General features: G+C 36.1%; 1 protein-coding gene across 2 annotated transcripts in view; it reads right to left on the bottom strand.

Moving 5' to 3' along the window:
- The window catches only part of XRCC4 (X-ray repair cross complementing 4), a 188,499-nt gene that overhangs the window by 168,286 nt on the left and 2,863 nt on the right, over positions 1 to 17,350 (bottom strand). For both annotated transcript variants that reach the window (XM_054809592.1, XM_054809593.1), the window contains exon 2: positions 1,916 to 2,065. In XM_054809592.1, the coding sequence (XP_054665567.1) occupies positions 1,916 to 2,054 (139 nt within the window). In that variant the 5' untranslated portion in view covers positions 2,055 to 2,065. The remainder of the gene's footprint in view (positions 1 to 1,915; positions 2,066 to 17,350) is intronic.

Raw genomic sequence — 17,350 nt, 5'->3', positions numbered from 1 at the left:
AATAAGACTCCCAACACTTTTCATCATCGCATTGAATATACAGAAACCATAAAAGACAACTCCATCAGCAACCCTCATTCACTTCCTGGTAAGTCTTGCCAAGCAAAATAATCCACAGCATGAGAAACCCAAAAGGGATTTCCCTAAGCAAGAATTTTCTGACCACTGCTTTCTCTCCTCCCAGGTTTTGAATTTAGAATCTAAGCAGTCTCAGACATGACGTAGTAACTTAGAAAAAGTGATCAAAACCAATGTTGAGTGTACGAAAACAGATCTGTGCAGTAGAAAATCCTCATGCACAAGAGCTACAACTCCTAATGAAATTGTTCAAAGGACTACAAATTCAATAAGGGACTCCTTAGAAACGGGTGGGACTCTTGCACAAGAAATAGAAGCTCTCTCCTTTGGATGAGTATCCAGTGCTCATGCTAAACTGTTGTGGGTTCCTTTCTTTCCTTTCAATAGGGTGAGGTCATCTTGCTTTCACTGGTCCTCTGTTTTGGGAAATGATCATCCAGCCATTCTGCCAGATGCAGGAAGTTAACAAAATGAGAACTGTGTTTACGTATTTTTTTCTATACTCTTCCAGTTATAGTAACATAGGTTTTACTTAGAAAAACAACAGATTTAAAGAATCAGCCTTTTGTGAATTTTAAGCTTAGTATTTTAAAAGTTACATAAGAAAAGCTTTTAAACAGAAAAAACTACTATGCTCAATTAGTTAAGAATTTATCAATGTTAACATCTTTTTTTTATTATTTTGAAAATGTATCATTTGACTAGCCTACTGTCAAATCAAGAAAGAAAAACCTTTCATACAAGACTACAGGGAAGCAGCACTGGAATATGTATGTGTCTTGTGCAGGAACTCCTAATCAATAGTGTGTTTGAAATGTTAAAAGAAATATGGAAGAGCAGACCTAATACATTTGTAGACATATTTTATGTTAGTCTTTTTTCCTAGGTTTGATAGAAAAAAAGGTAAAAATTGTATTCAAAAGAAGGTTAATGAACAACTAAACTTCTTTTTATAGACAAGAACTATGTACACACACATATATATAGTTTATGTGTGTGTACATATATATATAAAGCTGTTTGAAAGCTTAGCTTACATAGGAACTGGGGAGAAACAACATCCACTGGGCAGGAAGAAGGAAGGAACTACATGGACATCTATTCTTATAATTCAGAAAAAGTGTCAGGAAAACATTTCTGCCTACAATACACTATAAAAGATATCATTCTTTCCTCCCTTTGAAATATTTTTGCCACCGAGAGAAGGGCTTTTGATCAAGTATTTGACACATTTCTAAAGGACCACACAAATCTTTCCTTCCTTTGCTAAAATATGAATACTCCTCTAATTCATGCTTAAGAGACCTCTCCTCTTATTCAGGTTTCTGAGTGAGGGGAAAAAAATCCCACAGGCTTTTTTGGTTTTCCTTCAGATAACTCAAGCCCAGGAAAAAAATATTTTCTTGTCCCTTCTTCTCAAAAATTCACAAGTACCAAATACAGCTACCTTTATTAAGATTTTATCAAATCATTCAAAAAACATCTGCAATTAAATGCTTCCTGAACTATAATTTGCAAATGGAACTTGCGTGACACATTTGTTCATTGATCTGAAGAAGATACACAAGTGGTATCCCAATATCACTGCAAGAAATTTTATTCTAGAGAAAGAACAAAACATTGCATATCCACATGCTAATTGAATTAGCATTAGGTTTGACATGATCTTTCCAAATTTGAAAGATTTCTGAGTCCCAGATCACGAACCCTGCCTCCTCCATCACTGAGACGTAATGCTCATAAAAACTTTTTGATGCAAGTTGTGGCTCACAGTTTAGAAAGTGTTTAAAAAGAAAGAACAGTAATAATTTAAAACATTTTTTCTCTCCATTATTACCTGTCCCAGTCCATGCACATTGACCATCACTAAGCATTATACCAAAGCCAGTGCCTAAATCTTTCTCCCATGACACTTGTAGAAAATATGTTGCTTCTGGATCAGAAACTGGATGAATCCTGTTCAAAGTCTTCTCCATTTTCCAGACACCTGTTTAGGAAGTAAGATAATCTTGTTATAACCAATGGCTTATTTTCCAGAGGTGCTTAGCAGTTTTACATCTTACAGCTTAAAAAATACAAATATAAGCACACTTAGAATTTTATTTTACTTTCTTCCACAAATTCAGTTTTTCAGAGAACTGATGATATTTCCAAACAGAAAACTGGATTATGATAAGTAAGGTTTAAAGAACAGTGCCAAGAATCAAATATATTTGAACAGTCCCAAATTAAGAAACTAAGTGTCAGGAAGCTGGAGAACAGGAAAATTACAATACACAAGCACTTCCCCATGGCTATATTTTTAACTTACTGTCCACTAATCACCCAACATACAGTACATGCAATACAATTCAAAATAATCAGTATTTATCTGCAAGACTGCCATATGATGTGAAAACATGCTACTAAGTAAGCTTCACTGCAAAGCAGAGGTTGAGGTGGATGCCAGCAACCAAAGAAATTATTTAAAAAAAAAACGGACACTGTAGAGAACAAAATTTATGATGCTATTGTTAATTTTTTGCTCAGTATAAAAGCAACTTGGCAATCTGTACTTGACATAAGACCTTCTAAAAAATCCCATATATTTATGCATAGTCTAATCTGATAATAATGAATCATCATGGTACTCAAGAACTTTAAAACTGCATTCAGCAAGTTGCTCCACAGAATAATGAAGAAACAGCCAATTCTGAAGTTAACATTGGCATATGGTATTTTAATTGAGAAAGCTTCATGTTGTCTAGTACCTGAAGAGTTTGTGTTCGGGTGCTCAGCTGTTTCGGGCTTTTTTTTTTTTTTTTTTTTTTTTTAAGAAGGACATGAATGAAAGAGGACTACAGGTTTACTCACACAAATAGCACATATTGATAAAAGCAGGAAAAACGTAACTGAGGCATTTCAACTACATGCACTGAGTACAATTATGCTTACACAGGTCAGGTATTAAAAGCCCTATCATGTTTTCCATCTAAGGTGTAGCAAAAAGAAATCATGATCAGCCTCAGTTCAGGACCGTGAGGACTCACGCAATAGTAGAGGGAAGCTCTTTCTTTGCTCATGGACATTGTCAGCCAAATCTACACACAGATTTAACTACGATTGCCCTCCCAAAAAATTGGCATTTTCAGGTTAGGAGGAACAATTTTAACTGCAGGTGACTGCACTGTGTCCGACCTTTGCTCAACTCTGCACCCAACGACATTCGAAAATGCCTTTCCCTTGTCCAGACAAGTGCACATATATTCATATATTTTGCTGCTTATGAATAAAGACTTGTTTTTCAACCATAAAGCTGCATTAACAGCTAGACAAAAGCTGCATTGTCAATAATTCATTATATATATCAATAAGGTTAATGAAACAACACATTAACTACTTCAGATAGCTAATTAAACCACAATACAGATCACCTTGAACTAATAAATAGCATTTCTAAACAATAAAAGGTACATCACAAAGTGACTGCTACTAATTCCAGGCTGAACTTTAGCTAAAACACGTCATTAGGTACTTCCAGCATTCCTGACTACCCATTACATTTTCATCACTAAATACTCAAAGTGCTATATTTACTTTTCCAGCTTAAGCTTTAAGTACATATAAGCACCATAACATTTCCCTGTTTACAATATTTTTCCAATGAGTTTAGGATTCAAAAGTTATCATAGGACTAGAAAGAGATAAATTATGCAGATACAGCTAAGCATCACAAATTTTCACCAAGAGGGATGACTTTACTATTCACATCCATGAACCACCACTGCTTACACAATTACAGATGTCATACCCCAGATTTCTATTCACAGAAAATGCACCAGCAACTAAAAAGTTACTGAAAAGCAATATTGAAAAACTAGAGTCCAAAAAAAGTCTTCTATTTCCATCATCAATCAACTGTCCATTTCTGAAAATCTACAGTACATCTGTGCACCTGTGAGCAAGAGCAGAAAATTAAATATTTGGGGCATGGAGGTCTGGAACAATGCCTTTGTAATTAGTGGTTATAGAACTAAAGCCACTTAAAAGATTTGTAGTGTACCAACTGCCTGGACACGGGTCAATAAAGAGCACAGGACAGGAAGCACCAGTAATGTGTGTAGTATGATTAAGCACACAGGCATGTATTCTTTGCCTGCCAGATTCCCTTTTGCTTCTTGCTTGTTCTGGAAAAATAGAGTCTTTTATGAAATATTTTCACAGAACTCCCTCTCTGAAAAACAATGTTTTTAAAAATACTTTTATTATTCTTTTTTACTTAAAGATTGTAAAACAGCTGCACACAACCCAGAGAGACAGCATATAAGGTACTGATGCATATATATATAGTTCAAAAGGGAGTTTTTGCTTGTTGCATTTGATTCTTATCATAAAGTGGAGCAGCATTCAGTGAAAACCACCTGCACCAGAGGCTTTCTTTTTGATGTAGACTGTTTATAACAGAAAGCAAAGCAAGAGAATTGGATTTTCTATTTATATGAAGATAAAGAGAATGAAGTGTCAGCCCTCAGTCAGAAAAAGTGATGTCAAGAGTCACACAGCAAAGGAAATTTATTTATTTAAAGATGCACTAACAAAGCCTCTAAGACCTGAGATGAAAATCATATGATATCATAATCCTGTGCTTTCTATGCATCCATCTTCACACATTAGTATTTCATTTGAGTGATGTGGAAATGTGGAACAGCTAAAAATGGAGATTCTGTTTTGACATTGTTCTTAAGAGGTCAATTGCCAGCATAAGGGATGAGCCTGTTAGCAGAACTGAGAAAGCATCCATACGATTTGTATACCTGTGGTAAAACACTACGTCAATAAAAACAAACATGCTGATGAGATACAATGCAGAAAAAAAATAAAATGCAAAATACAGTTGGTCAAGCTTTTCCACATTTTATTGTGCATCTTTGAACAAACAATTTTACTAGGAGCATAAACTGAAAATATTTTTTCTCCCAGTTTTTTTCTCATCCATTGTGCTCACTGACCTTTTGAGAGGAGTTCTAGCTATTACCACATGTTTAGAAACTGCCTCAACAAAGCAGAGCTCAGCCTTGCTTGGATCTCCAAGCACTCAAGGGTTGCAACCCATCAGCAAAAGCTTAAAGATTCTATGCTGTATATAATGACTATTATTTAGTTCTCTTCAAGAGGAACAAACCTTCTTCAGGAAAATTAGTCTGACCTACAGAGCATATACAATAATCACTGCAAACCAAAATATCGTCCCTCACTGCTTTTTTAAAAGCTGTTTGTAAAAAAAAAAAAAAAATTATATATATAAAAATAAAATCCACAAATCCCCCTTTCCAAAATTCTCCCAACAACACTACTCTTCCAGAGTTTAGTGTAGTGTTGACTTAACGGATAAATCACACACAGCTAATGCATGAATACAGCAAATAATAGCAAAGGAGTTACCTAACTATTTAGCAACTAGCAATTACCACTAATGACAGAAAAAATACAGAAACTAAATCAGAGCATGTTGCTTATTCATTTACCACAAAGTGAGTGCATGCATCTCATCCACTCTAAAGGCAAAACTTAATAACATACGTACACCAGTATATTTCCAAAATAAGAACTTCAGAGGGAGTAAGTTGGACATCCTACTTAAATACTAGACATTAGCTGTATATTCACAGGATTAACAAGTAACTTTGTTCAAGATCTTAAAAAAAATACATTGCTCTATACTTCAAGAACTGAAGTAAACTAAACCACCCTCCTTATAACTAACATATCTCAATTCACCTGCCTGCTTACTTTATTTTCTCATCACCCTGCCAGCTTTCAACATGCCAAGCATATGTGACTCTTCACAGATCAAGTACTTGTGTTGTAAAAGGTGACCGTGTTCCTACCGGATTTTCTGCCCCAGCACTTATGTTGGTGGGGGAAATGCAATGCACTGCCAAAGTCTGAGGGGCACAAGAGCAGATTTGACAAAGCAGATTCGCCAGCTCCCCTTCCCCAAATTAACACTCAAAAACACCCCACCCCTCCTTATAAATATTTCAGTTTCACTACCAATGAGTGTTCTCTCCAAGAATGCAGATGACTGACAACACAGCTCCAAGAAATTTGACTGAATCTTCTCTTCTTTAGTCATTTCCACAGACGATGTCATATATACACAAATTAGAGAGGTACTGTAGTATCAAGGCTGCAACAAGTTAAGTTTCCCATTGTTACTGTTGCCATCATTATCTCCCAAACCCTAAATGCAGATTCTAAAAGTGAAAAAATTATATATATTTCAATCTACTATCTAAATAATGCTTTAAAAGTCCAATTATTCAACAGATTAATTCATTGTTATAACTACCACACATGCGAATTTCAGCCAACCATCCTGCATATTCTTGTTTAAGAATCTACCTTTATACATTCAAAAAGTAGTCCCACTAGAAATTTTATTAGTAAATTTCTAACAATGTCAAACCATTTCTCTGTTGTGGCTATTGCCTCAAACAAACTATTAATGGCACACCTACAACTGAAGCATAAAGAGTCACAGCTCTTTTGAGTACTCTGGGCCAGACACTCAGCTAGAACAAAAGAACTACAGATGTACTGACAAAGGGGTCTGAAAAATACGCATCAACCTGGGACCTGAACTTCCACAGAACTGGTCACACAAGCTTGCTCATACTGCTTTTTAAGATTTTACTTAAGATTTTTACATCCCCATCTCCACTAAGTCACAATTTCATTATGAAAAACAGTCAAAAATAGAAAGGATGAGGGAGAGTTGAAGCTTTAAGAGTTAGTTTCATATTCACATCTTTGGGTGGAAAAGTAGGGACACAGGTAAGAACTGTAGTAATGCTCAAAATGGTTAAAACAGCCATCTAAATTTTGGCACTCTCATTATTTAACAGTCCAGCTGCTGCTGAATCTTATAAAAAAAAAATCATTGCACAAAACCGGACTATTTTTATTGCTATCCAACAAACTAAATTACTGAAATCAAACCCTCACTATTGCAGTCTGAAAAGCATCTCTGAGTTTATTAGACCAGAGAAGTACCTTCAAGTGCCATTCAATATTCAGCAACACTGTCTCTGTAGGCTCTTTCCATTCACTGTCTCAATAAAATGAGAGCAGTCAGTACTTTCTTCCCCCCTTAATTATGATAAAGAAAAGCTGCAGAGAAACTGATTGATTAGGGCCATAAGAAAGCCAGTGTTTTTCTCCTTAAGGGCACAGGAGGTCACAGCACAAATCAGCACCTCACCGTGTTAGAGCCAAGGATCTAAGACAAGCTTGCAGGTGGGAACAGTTGAGTCCCACCCCAAATTTGTAAATCAGAGGCTTTATTGAGGTCTTCGAACAGTTGAGGATTGAGCTGTTTATCTTTAGCACTTTGTCCCTTTGGTCTTTGGCTTCTATGATCTATATTAGGCAATGTTTCTTTCTAAGGAGAAATCAGCTGTTGGCTGGTGTGCAATTGACTGGAGTCTAGTCTCTAAACAAACAGTGTACACAGTTGCTTCTGAATAAACAAGACACTTTTAAAATTGGTTTACAAAGAATTTTATATGTTGTTTTGGATAGCACTAGGCATAGACCAAAAGCCAAATCTTTTAGGCTGCTCCAACACAGCATCATTGATAATAGTTTGAACTTCAGCACTTTGTTTTTTTCCATGCAGACTAATGGCTTTTTTTTTTTTAAATTGTTCCGGCTGCAGGTGTTCCAAACTTGAGCAGCTATGCATGGAAGGCTACTTACGAATCAGAAAGAGCTACTATGTCTTTTTAATGGAGCAATTAACTTAAGTGCTTTCTTGTTGAGAAAAATAGGGAGCTATCTACAATGAGCTCAGAATAGAAGACCAGCACACTGCTATTAAAGTCTATAATGTGACCCCTTCTGTCTTTGGCTTTACCACAACATACACTGCAAATCAGAATCTAATAATCAGAAGAAAGTAAATGGTTAACCTACAATCAGAGAACAGGTATTATTCAGGAGATGCTATATGTACTTAGAAGTAAATTATTGGAGATATAAAGCATTGAAAAAAACCCTCAGATTGCTTTTAAAGATTAAAACTAGCTATTACCACATTTTCTAACAGACGGAAATAAGATAACATCTATATTTATGAATATTTCTAGAGATATATTTCATACAAATTGATATTCTCTCATGTTAATTTAAAATTCCATTAACTCCAATACTTCATGAGGAAGAACATTAAAATATTTGACAAAAAATTCAACTATGACTTAGTTAATCTAAGAACTACCATCACCCTAATAAGGACTTCCTCTTTTTTCCTGTCTTTTTGGAAGAACACGACTGAGCTAACAAACACGAAGAGAACAATACAGTATCCTTCCTACTGCATCTCACAATAAGCCTCTTATTCCCTCGGCCACAATATTTGTTTGACACTGAAGAAAGATTCAATAATAACCTTCAGCTGTAACTTCAAGATACATCTGAAGCCCAAACATGACAAAAATTTTGAAAGAGCTTTGTTTCCTAAAGAAATTTAGGAGGCTAACTCATTTTTACATTACATATAACCACAATTGTACCTAGTTGTTCTTTTTTTTTTTAACTTTGTTCAATATTAAAAGCACAAGGATCACAATTTTGTTAATAACGCAATTTTGTCTTGCAGATAAAGAAAATAAATCAAAAATTGGCACTGGATATGAGGAAGTGACTGACTGACTTGGTAACTTTGTGCAGATGGGTGAATGGCCCATTTTAAAAATTCAGTCCTGCATGACAATATTTGATCAAGAGATCGACTTCGACAGCTGCAACCAGTATTTGGTCCTCATAGACCCAACTGCAGAAGCAAGACTCACATGGCTAACATTTGCACTGCTTGCTTCCCACTGTTTTGTGGCAGCCACAAAAGGATTGGAAACACGCACATACTTTTTGTACAATTGTAAAAAAAAAAAAAAAAAAAAAAGCGCAATCTTGAGCTTGTCAGACTCCATAGGCCAACAGGATATGCAAGATTTGCCACAAAAGATCTGGAATCTACGATAAGGAACAACTCTTGTCAGACTTATTTACTACAGTCACCAGCTGAAAAATGAGGAGAAACAGAAGGAAGCAGACAGTCAACAACCTTTATAGTAGGAATCTTACTAACAAGCTTTGATCTTAATTGTAGCCTGGAGGCAAAGCCCACCCTGGTGTCTTTCATCCTCTTGGAGTCTCAGACCTAAACCACTACCAACTCCAGGCATCCAGGCTTGCCAAGCTTACTTATAAGTATCTATATTAGGAGTCAGTTTAAGCTATAACAAGGTTAAAAAAAAAAAAAGCCTTCATATATTAAAATAAACACCCAAGTGGGCAATTATACTAGTATATACTAGCAAGTAAGGGAGTATCTGGATAGGTTTCCAAAAGGGACTAACCTTTCTTTTTCACCCTTTTCTACAAATTCTTCCCAACACTGACAGTTCAGTGTGTGCACACCGTCAAATCCCTACTTTCCAAAATCCGTATCAGAAAAATACTATGGTTTCCCTAAATAAATCAGGATACACTAACTGAATGTTATAAATATGTAAAAAATAAAATTCAGTCATACAACTGAAATATTTCCTGATGAAAAAGTTAATTTTAGTACTGAAGTTAGTAAAAAGTGTGTATAGAACTGAGCAAGGATCAAAGACGACCACCAGACCAGCTTCAAGTGGGTAGATCTGGGATACAAAGTCAGCAGGCATACCTAACAGACCCAGACTCACTACTTTTGTTGCCTCTGGGAAGTGCAAGCCCCAACAAATATTTTATAACTCTACTTTGGCAGTAGGTCAGCCTGGCTTTACCAAAGCCACTGCTGGCATGGAGCCACACCTGTTTTGCCTTCCCTTGAAAACTGCAGTCTTAGACTACTTAATGGAAAGATAATTCACTTTCTAAAAAAACACCCCACCAAAAAAACAAACAAACAAACAAACCCCACAAAAACCAAAAAACCCCACAAAAACCCCCCCAAAACCCCCCACAAACCCCCCCCCAAAAAACACTATCTAAAGATAAGTATCAATTTCCACATAATCTCTCCGAAAAGACAGTGCTAAAACAATTACATGTTTTGCAAATAAAAAACAGAAAAAAGAAAATAAATATATATCAATTCTGCCAGATGCAACTTTTGAGCCTGCCATATACAATGAGTAAGGACCAAGATTGAGGAATTTCTAGTATCTTAGCCACATTTCCGAAAGCATCTCTGCAGTCTTCAGTAGCTTTGTGTTATCCATGCGAGTATGAGAAAGTTGAGGAATTAAAAAAAAAAAAAAAAGGCAGCATGTTTTAACCACCCTTCACCCATCCAAAAATACTCAGATACATATGTCTTTTTGATGTATATTTGGATAACATAGTAGTCTGGTTGAGGTATCATCTGTTTTCCAAAATACTGCCTTCTTTAGAATTAAGTATTATCAGGATATTCAACACAAAACAAATCTGTCCTACAGATTTCCTTTGTCTTCTGTTCTTTAGTCCCCATATAGATCTATCATAATCCCACTCAGTTTGACATGTTTCTGTAAACGTTTGACTTAACATCACTAAGCAATGGATTCCACTAAACAGTCTGCCTTTTTTTTTTTATTTGAAGTCAAATAAATTCAGTATTATTGAATCCACAATGGCTCCATAGGCAAGAGTAACGAATCTGAAACAAGGATAAATGAAACAAAGAAATCAGTGTCAGCTAGATATGGATGGATGAATGTAATTCTATATGTAAGATTTCTGGAGAGCTTTGAAAAATGGAGCCCAGTAACCTGGAAAAACATGTTTCACCAAATGTAGCCACTTCAGTGGGACAAGAGCAGGTATAACTATGAAGGCTTACATATCCTCCTCTCCTCCCACCTCTACATCCAAGACTTTTCAAAGAGATGGATTATTTTAATTTCACATCCCTGTCACATTAATAATAAAAAATAGGCTTTGACTCCAAATTGCTTTATCTTGCTAAACAGTTTCCTAAGGCATTTTCTTTGAAGAAAATTCCTGCATTGCCCTGTCTTCACTTAACAAAAGTTTTATTATGTTTTTCTTTCCATTTGCTATTTTTCTACTGGAAAAGGCAACAATTGATCTCTCTGAAAACAAAGAGGTTACACTATTTTAATGTATTAATTTAAACTTGTAATTCATTTAGTTTCATCTAGCCCTGACAGAAAAATAATTCACAAGACATTTCCAATGAACTGCGATATTCATTTTCAGTGCATTTAAATTTCAATTGTGCAGCTCTTTATTCAGCCGTGTTTATCACTTTGCATTGAAAATGAATTTTTTTTAAGGATTAGGCTGAGCAATCAGAGTTTGAAGGTAAAGCAAAGAGACATCCATCCATATTGAACATGGATTTCAACTGTTTCCACAGGTGGGCACAGCTTAAGCTCTGATTCTTTAATCCACCTTGAATGCCAAGCCATGAGGTTCAACATTTCAGGTATACCACCTTCAAGTGAGGTAAGAAACCCACAGAAAAGCAAGGCACCAGTTTAGCTTAGGCTTTGCAATAATGCACATTGTACAAATCAAAAGAGGAGAGAAGCACCAGTCCATTTCCAAGAATGACTGACATGCCAGTATTTTAGCAAGGAGGAGGCCCAGTGTACAAGTCCCACAACCTCACCAAGCTCTAAGCAAACAAGCAGCTTTGTTTAAAAAAAAAAAAATTTTAAAAATGATTACATAAGGACACAGCTCCACTAAACAGAGAGCAAATTCAGTGGCTACTGACTATACCCTAAGCAATCACTTACAGATCTATTTAGCTTGTGCGCAGTCAGCACGATGTCTACAAACCACATTTAGAAAGGAAAGAGGGCAAATAGAGCTTCAGGAGAATCACTTGTGCTTTTTATATCTTAAGTTCTATACATAAAAATATAAAGCTTTTCAAGGCATATCAGCTCACTGCTTTTCTAAGTAGTTTTCCCAACTCTTTCATGTGATGATTTTTTTTTTCTTACTACTGGCTAGACAAAAAAAAACACAACACCCCCACCCCCCCTCAAAAATTAAACCCTTAACCAAGACACTTGATGCTGAGCAGGGGGTCTACTTAAGGAAGCCAGCTTTTCAATATTAGGTTTCCCTCACAACTACTAAAGAATGCTAGCTTGCACTGGAGTGAAAAGAAATTTGCAGACTAATATGAGGACACAGCAGGGGCATACCAGTGCAATAATGCCATTGGGACTTGAACTGAGAGGGCAATTAGGTACTCATTAGGAAAATATAGCACAAAAGTGCTTTGATACTGCACCAGTTAGACACAGTTTTGAGATCTTAAAGTGTAAATTATTACAAGGCAAATATGTGGAGCATCAGTGTCGAGGTCTCAGAAGTGCTGTTTTAAAACTGTAAGTCACTGCTTTCCCAGATAAGTTAAATCAGTTCTTATGGAATGCTGACCTAAAAAAATTAGGAGGGGGGCGGGGGGGGAGGAACTGAGACAACAAAAGAGGAACATATTTTTACTATAAGTCTCAGTTAAGCTTAGGCTTCACTGCATGTTGGGTTGTGGTTCCCCTTCATGTTTCTGGGCTTTCTGGTTCCCAACTGCAGAAGCTAAACAGAACCACTACTGTACATCACTATCTAAAAATGAAACGATGAACAAATATAATTAAGCTGAATTAACGTAGGTACATCAGCATAAAAAACCCACAACCACAAAACACAGCCCTTTGTGTCAGAGTCAATTCTTCACAGCTCCAAGAAACTGTTTCAGTTTTAGATACTGTACCCCTAATGCATTTTCATCCCTTTCAATGTTACAAGTATAGTCATTTTTTTGCATCATCAAGTACCTACCAAAATCACAACATCAACCTTGTATTAAAGAGTATACACTAAAAAAATTCCTCTTCTTATTATTTAAAGAAGAGGAAAAAGATCTATTTTTAGGATGGTCAAGGTTAATAAATCCCTGGAATAGATGACATTAAAGAAAGATCATAAAATACAAAGCAGAGTTTTCATCTATATACTTCCCTGACCAAGGCAGAGAAAAGAAAAACCACTTCTCTCTAAAATTGCCTTCAGGACATTATGAAAGGTAAGTCAAGTAGGTTTATTACCAAGACACGCACAAGAATGCTTCAGCTAGTTCCTTGCCTCTTACCTTGAAAAATAATTATTCTCTATGATAGCAATGCCTACCTTTCACTGAAATTAATACTTCTGCCCAATCTCTGTTATGCCTATGGCCACTCTGCGCTGTAAATTAATGTTAAGTTTCACAGCTGGAGAACTTTAATACAAGCCCACACAATACAGTTTGCTGCCTCCAACTACTGTCTAAGCTTCCCTCATTGGCTCAGTCAACATGAATCTCTCCTCCGGTTTTTGTGAAATTTCCACCATAAGCTTGACACAGCTGATGGCATTTGGAAAGCCCCATGCACCCTCTTTCCTGTCCAGCTACTGTGCTGAAAAGGGTGTCCTCTAAGATCCTTTTGTAGACCTGAAAACAAACAATCCCTTTCATAATCATTTGAATCATTTTTAAAGACAAATGCAGCCTGTGATAAGATATATAGCCTCACTCTTCCTCTAATTGCATTAATTTTTCCATCCCAAGATAGCAAGCAATTTGGCTGATGTCTACATCAAGAACACAGAAGTTCTCAGTCCCTACACTCTTAAAATCACATAAGATCGGTCTCCCTCTTTTACCATTTATTTTACAATCCCTGCTCTATCTGTCTGCTCAGTTGGAGGTCACTCCTTCCCACAAAACTCACCTAGAAGCCCACAAAGCAGATGCAGAAATATTCCAATCATTTTCAAAACTTTGGAAATTTGGACTATTAATCAAATAATTTTTTGTGAAATTACTAGTGTGCCTCAGAAGACAGTAACACAAGAAGCCCTTGCTTAGGCACATGCATAATGATTTTTTTTTTCAACTTGGAATATTTCCTGTAAGATATATTCTTTATGTTGATCAGATTTGACTGTTTTAGATTAGCAAACAACAATAATTTCTTTAGCAATTGCCTTCTAAATTTCATCTTAGCTTGTGTCAACATGGTACCATACATAATACAGTCAGTCTTTTATATCTTGACATATCTTGGACAGCATTATAACTACATTATCTGATACTAGGTTCCACTAGTAATCTTCCAATTCACAGGAACATTTTGCCATCTTTCCTTTTTTTCATCTCACATGTAGAGACAAAGGAGGTGGGGAAGACTAAAATCCACAAACACATTGCGATTACAGTTGGTAGGAGGTGAAAGACACTGTTCTTAACCCAGGAAAAGGACACAGCTCAAGTGAGAAGAGGAACCAGGGATGGAAGTAGAGCAAACCCTACTCTTGTTGCAAAAATTTTCATTTCATGAACTGCTTAACGGTATTTCACAATAGCTTTCTAAATGGGATTCTTTGTTATGTAGTGAAGTTAGTCCAGACCATAACTTAAATGTGTATGCACATTTTTTTACATTTTCCCCACAATAACAGCAAGCACTACACACTTTTTTCCCCAATATAATAGTGAAGAAATCACCACTGCACCCTATTAATCTTGAGGACATAAATAATGGTTTGAGATCTTGAAAATCTCACCCCAAACTCCTGGCAATTGCACCTACTCTTCAAGGATGCTTTTTCAGCCAGGGCTCCAGAGCTCTAACGTAACCACTTAAAAACATTCTCCACCTACTGCTAAGCCCTAGATGACAAGAGGTAAGGATTAAAATTTCTCATCTTCAAGTGGCACTGAAAGATAACAAGGACGTCAGAAATAGGCATTGAGACAAAACAGAAAGTGACCTTTTAAGGTTCACTGCAGAAACATAAGCACGTAACATACAATATGGTAAAGCCAACATGTAGTATAGTAAACCATTTTAAATTATCTCATCCATACTGAAATGGGAGTTTATTGGTCAAAACAGACCACTGTAAGCTATCAAGCTTTCTTGCAAGCCTGCTGGCAAGACAAGACACTGGGATCGAGTGTGTCAGGAGGTAATATCACCTGCATTGTGCACAGCCCAACTATTTCCACACCAATGCCATGGCACCATTGTTTGGTTTTTGGGTTTGTATTTTTTTCTGAGGTGGGGGTTGTTTGTTGTTTTGGGTTTTTTTACAACAAGCTGGAGTGCCTTGATAAGTTGTGCAGTAGCCCTGGCATCAGCCCATCAGTTGTATATGACTTTTTTTTTTTTAATAATACTTAACGGAAAAGCTTTGTTTTGTGAGTTGTAAGTAATGATTTAGATGTACTAGGTTTAGTCCAGATAAACACTTGAAATCAATGGATTTAAATGTTGAGGCAATTTTGAAAATCCTTTATGTACCTTTGTATACCATAACAGTGTTTAAAATCTAACTCGTTAGGTTTAGTTCTTCAGTACTTCACTAACAGATACATTAGAATTATCATGGAGATCCAAGATACTGCTATTCTAGTCATTTCACTATCGATGTCAAAATAAAACCTGAAGTGTCTGTAATGCCACAGCTTCATATAGCAAAACATTCTAAACACTCTGCAAAACAGCAGTCAGAAATGTTGAGCATCTAAAGTAAAAGGCAAGTGCTTTCTCTCTACAATGTGGACGACATAGCCTCCATCATCTGATCCAACGAATAAAGTCATCCCAGGCTACAAACTCAGTATCAGTTTATCTCACGTTAGTATACCATAATAGCTGGCATATTCCTCAAAGTCTTTCAAGAATCTAGTGAACGCCTATAAAACAGCCTACAGAATTCACAGAGTTTTACTATACTGATAGAGGACTGTAATTCACATGAAACCTGCCATAAGAAGCAAAAATTTTAAGGTATAGGAAATCTCTTCGTTATATGAACATTCCTTATCATACATCAGCCGACACAGTAAGTTTCTATAAAATGTATGGTTACAATACTAGTTTAATCCACTCCTCCCAAGCACCTCTGATATTAAGACTGAATATTCATTCTTGCTCAGAATAACTGCAACCTCCAAGCATTTTACAGCTACTGTGGTTCCTCCTACTATAGTGAACATAGCGTGCATTTTTGCTATGTAACAGAGAGAGGCAAGAAACTGAAAGAGGAGCCATACCTAAGTGTGGATAGCTTTTTTACAAAACAGTATTAGCAAACAAAATGCCACGTTCTAATGTTATTGCCAGCATACAGAACACTACCTACTCACTACATGTTTGCCTGAATAATGCATATCCCTCATGTTCCTCCACCTCCTTATTCCAGTGGGAGAGCTAAATGAATCTGTAGCTGTAGCAACTATGCAAATAAGTTTTTATGCATTCATGCTTGTAGTTGAAGATACTAGGAACAACAGAAGTGGATATGACGTAAAAGCAAAAAAACCAGCATTATCAGCTTTTGCCAATCATTCAAACTAGCACATCTCAGAAAAAACCCCGCATTTATATCTTATTTGCAAATGTTTTTTTCACCTCATATATATACATGTACATTTGTTATGCATAAAAACTTGTTTATACAGATGTACCTGTCATGTCAGTCACCCGCCTGTGATAGTTTAAACTATCTCCTACAATCCTTCTACTTCTTATGAAAGCTAAGAGATATGAAAGAAGCAAAATACCTAGCCTCCCACATGCAGGTTGACATTGTTTTGTTGTACTTCTTCCTGCATTTGAAAACAACCTAGAAGCTTAATCTCTGAAGGCACTTTTTTGCCTTTCATTACGCACACAAATTCCTTGGCATGCTCTACTGCTTAAACACTCAAGTGAACAGTAGGCAATCTCTTCACGGGCAAATCACACTACTTTAACATTTCTTAATATGTACGTACTATGAAGCGCAGCCAATACCATTAACCCTCCTTTAAAAAAACAAAACAAAACAAAAAAAAAAACCCAAAAAAATAAAAACCAAAAAACGCCAACACAGAAAACCAGTATTCATCATATGGTTTTATTTACCTATTTCAATAATGCTATATAGATCAATATATTTGTTTAAAATTCTGATTTATTTTGAGATTTCAATAGACAAGAATGCATATCCAGCCAGGTCCTGTAAACACTATCAACTGAGCTATCTCAGCCACTCGCAGTTGGGTTTTCCATGACAATATATTCATTAGGAGAAAAAAATACAAGGGAAACAAAGTACCAGCATCTGAAATCTTACATTTTAATCAATATACTATGTACCACGGCTGCATCCCAAAAGACATTGTCATGCTAGGTACACTATCTTTTAAATAATGCCACTAAGGCTCCCACAAGATCATTAA

This window comes from Grus americana, chromosome Z, assembly GCF_028858705.1.
Source record: "Grus americana isolate bGruAme1 chromosome Z, bGruAme1.mat, whole genome shotgun sequence".
Lineage (NCBI taxonomy): Eukaryota > Metazoa > Chordata > Aves > Gruiformes > Gruidae > Grus > Grus americana.
The sequence above is the reverse complement of the archived record's forward strand: the minus strand, read 5'-3'. Positions and strand labels throughout refer to the sequence as shown.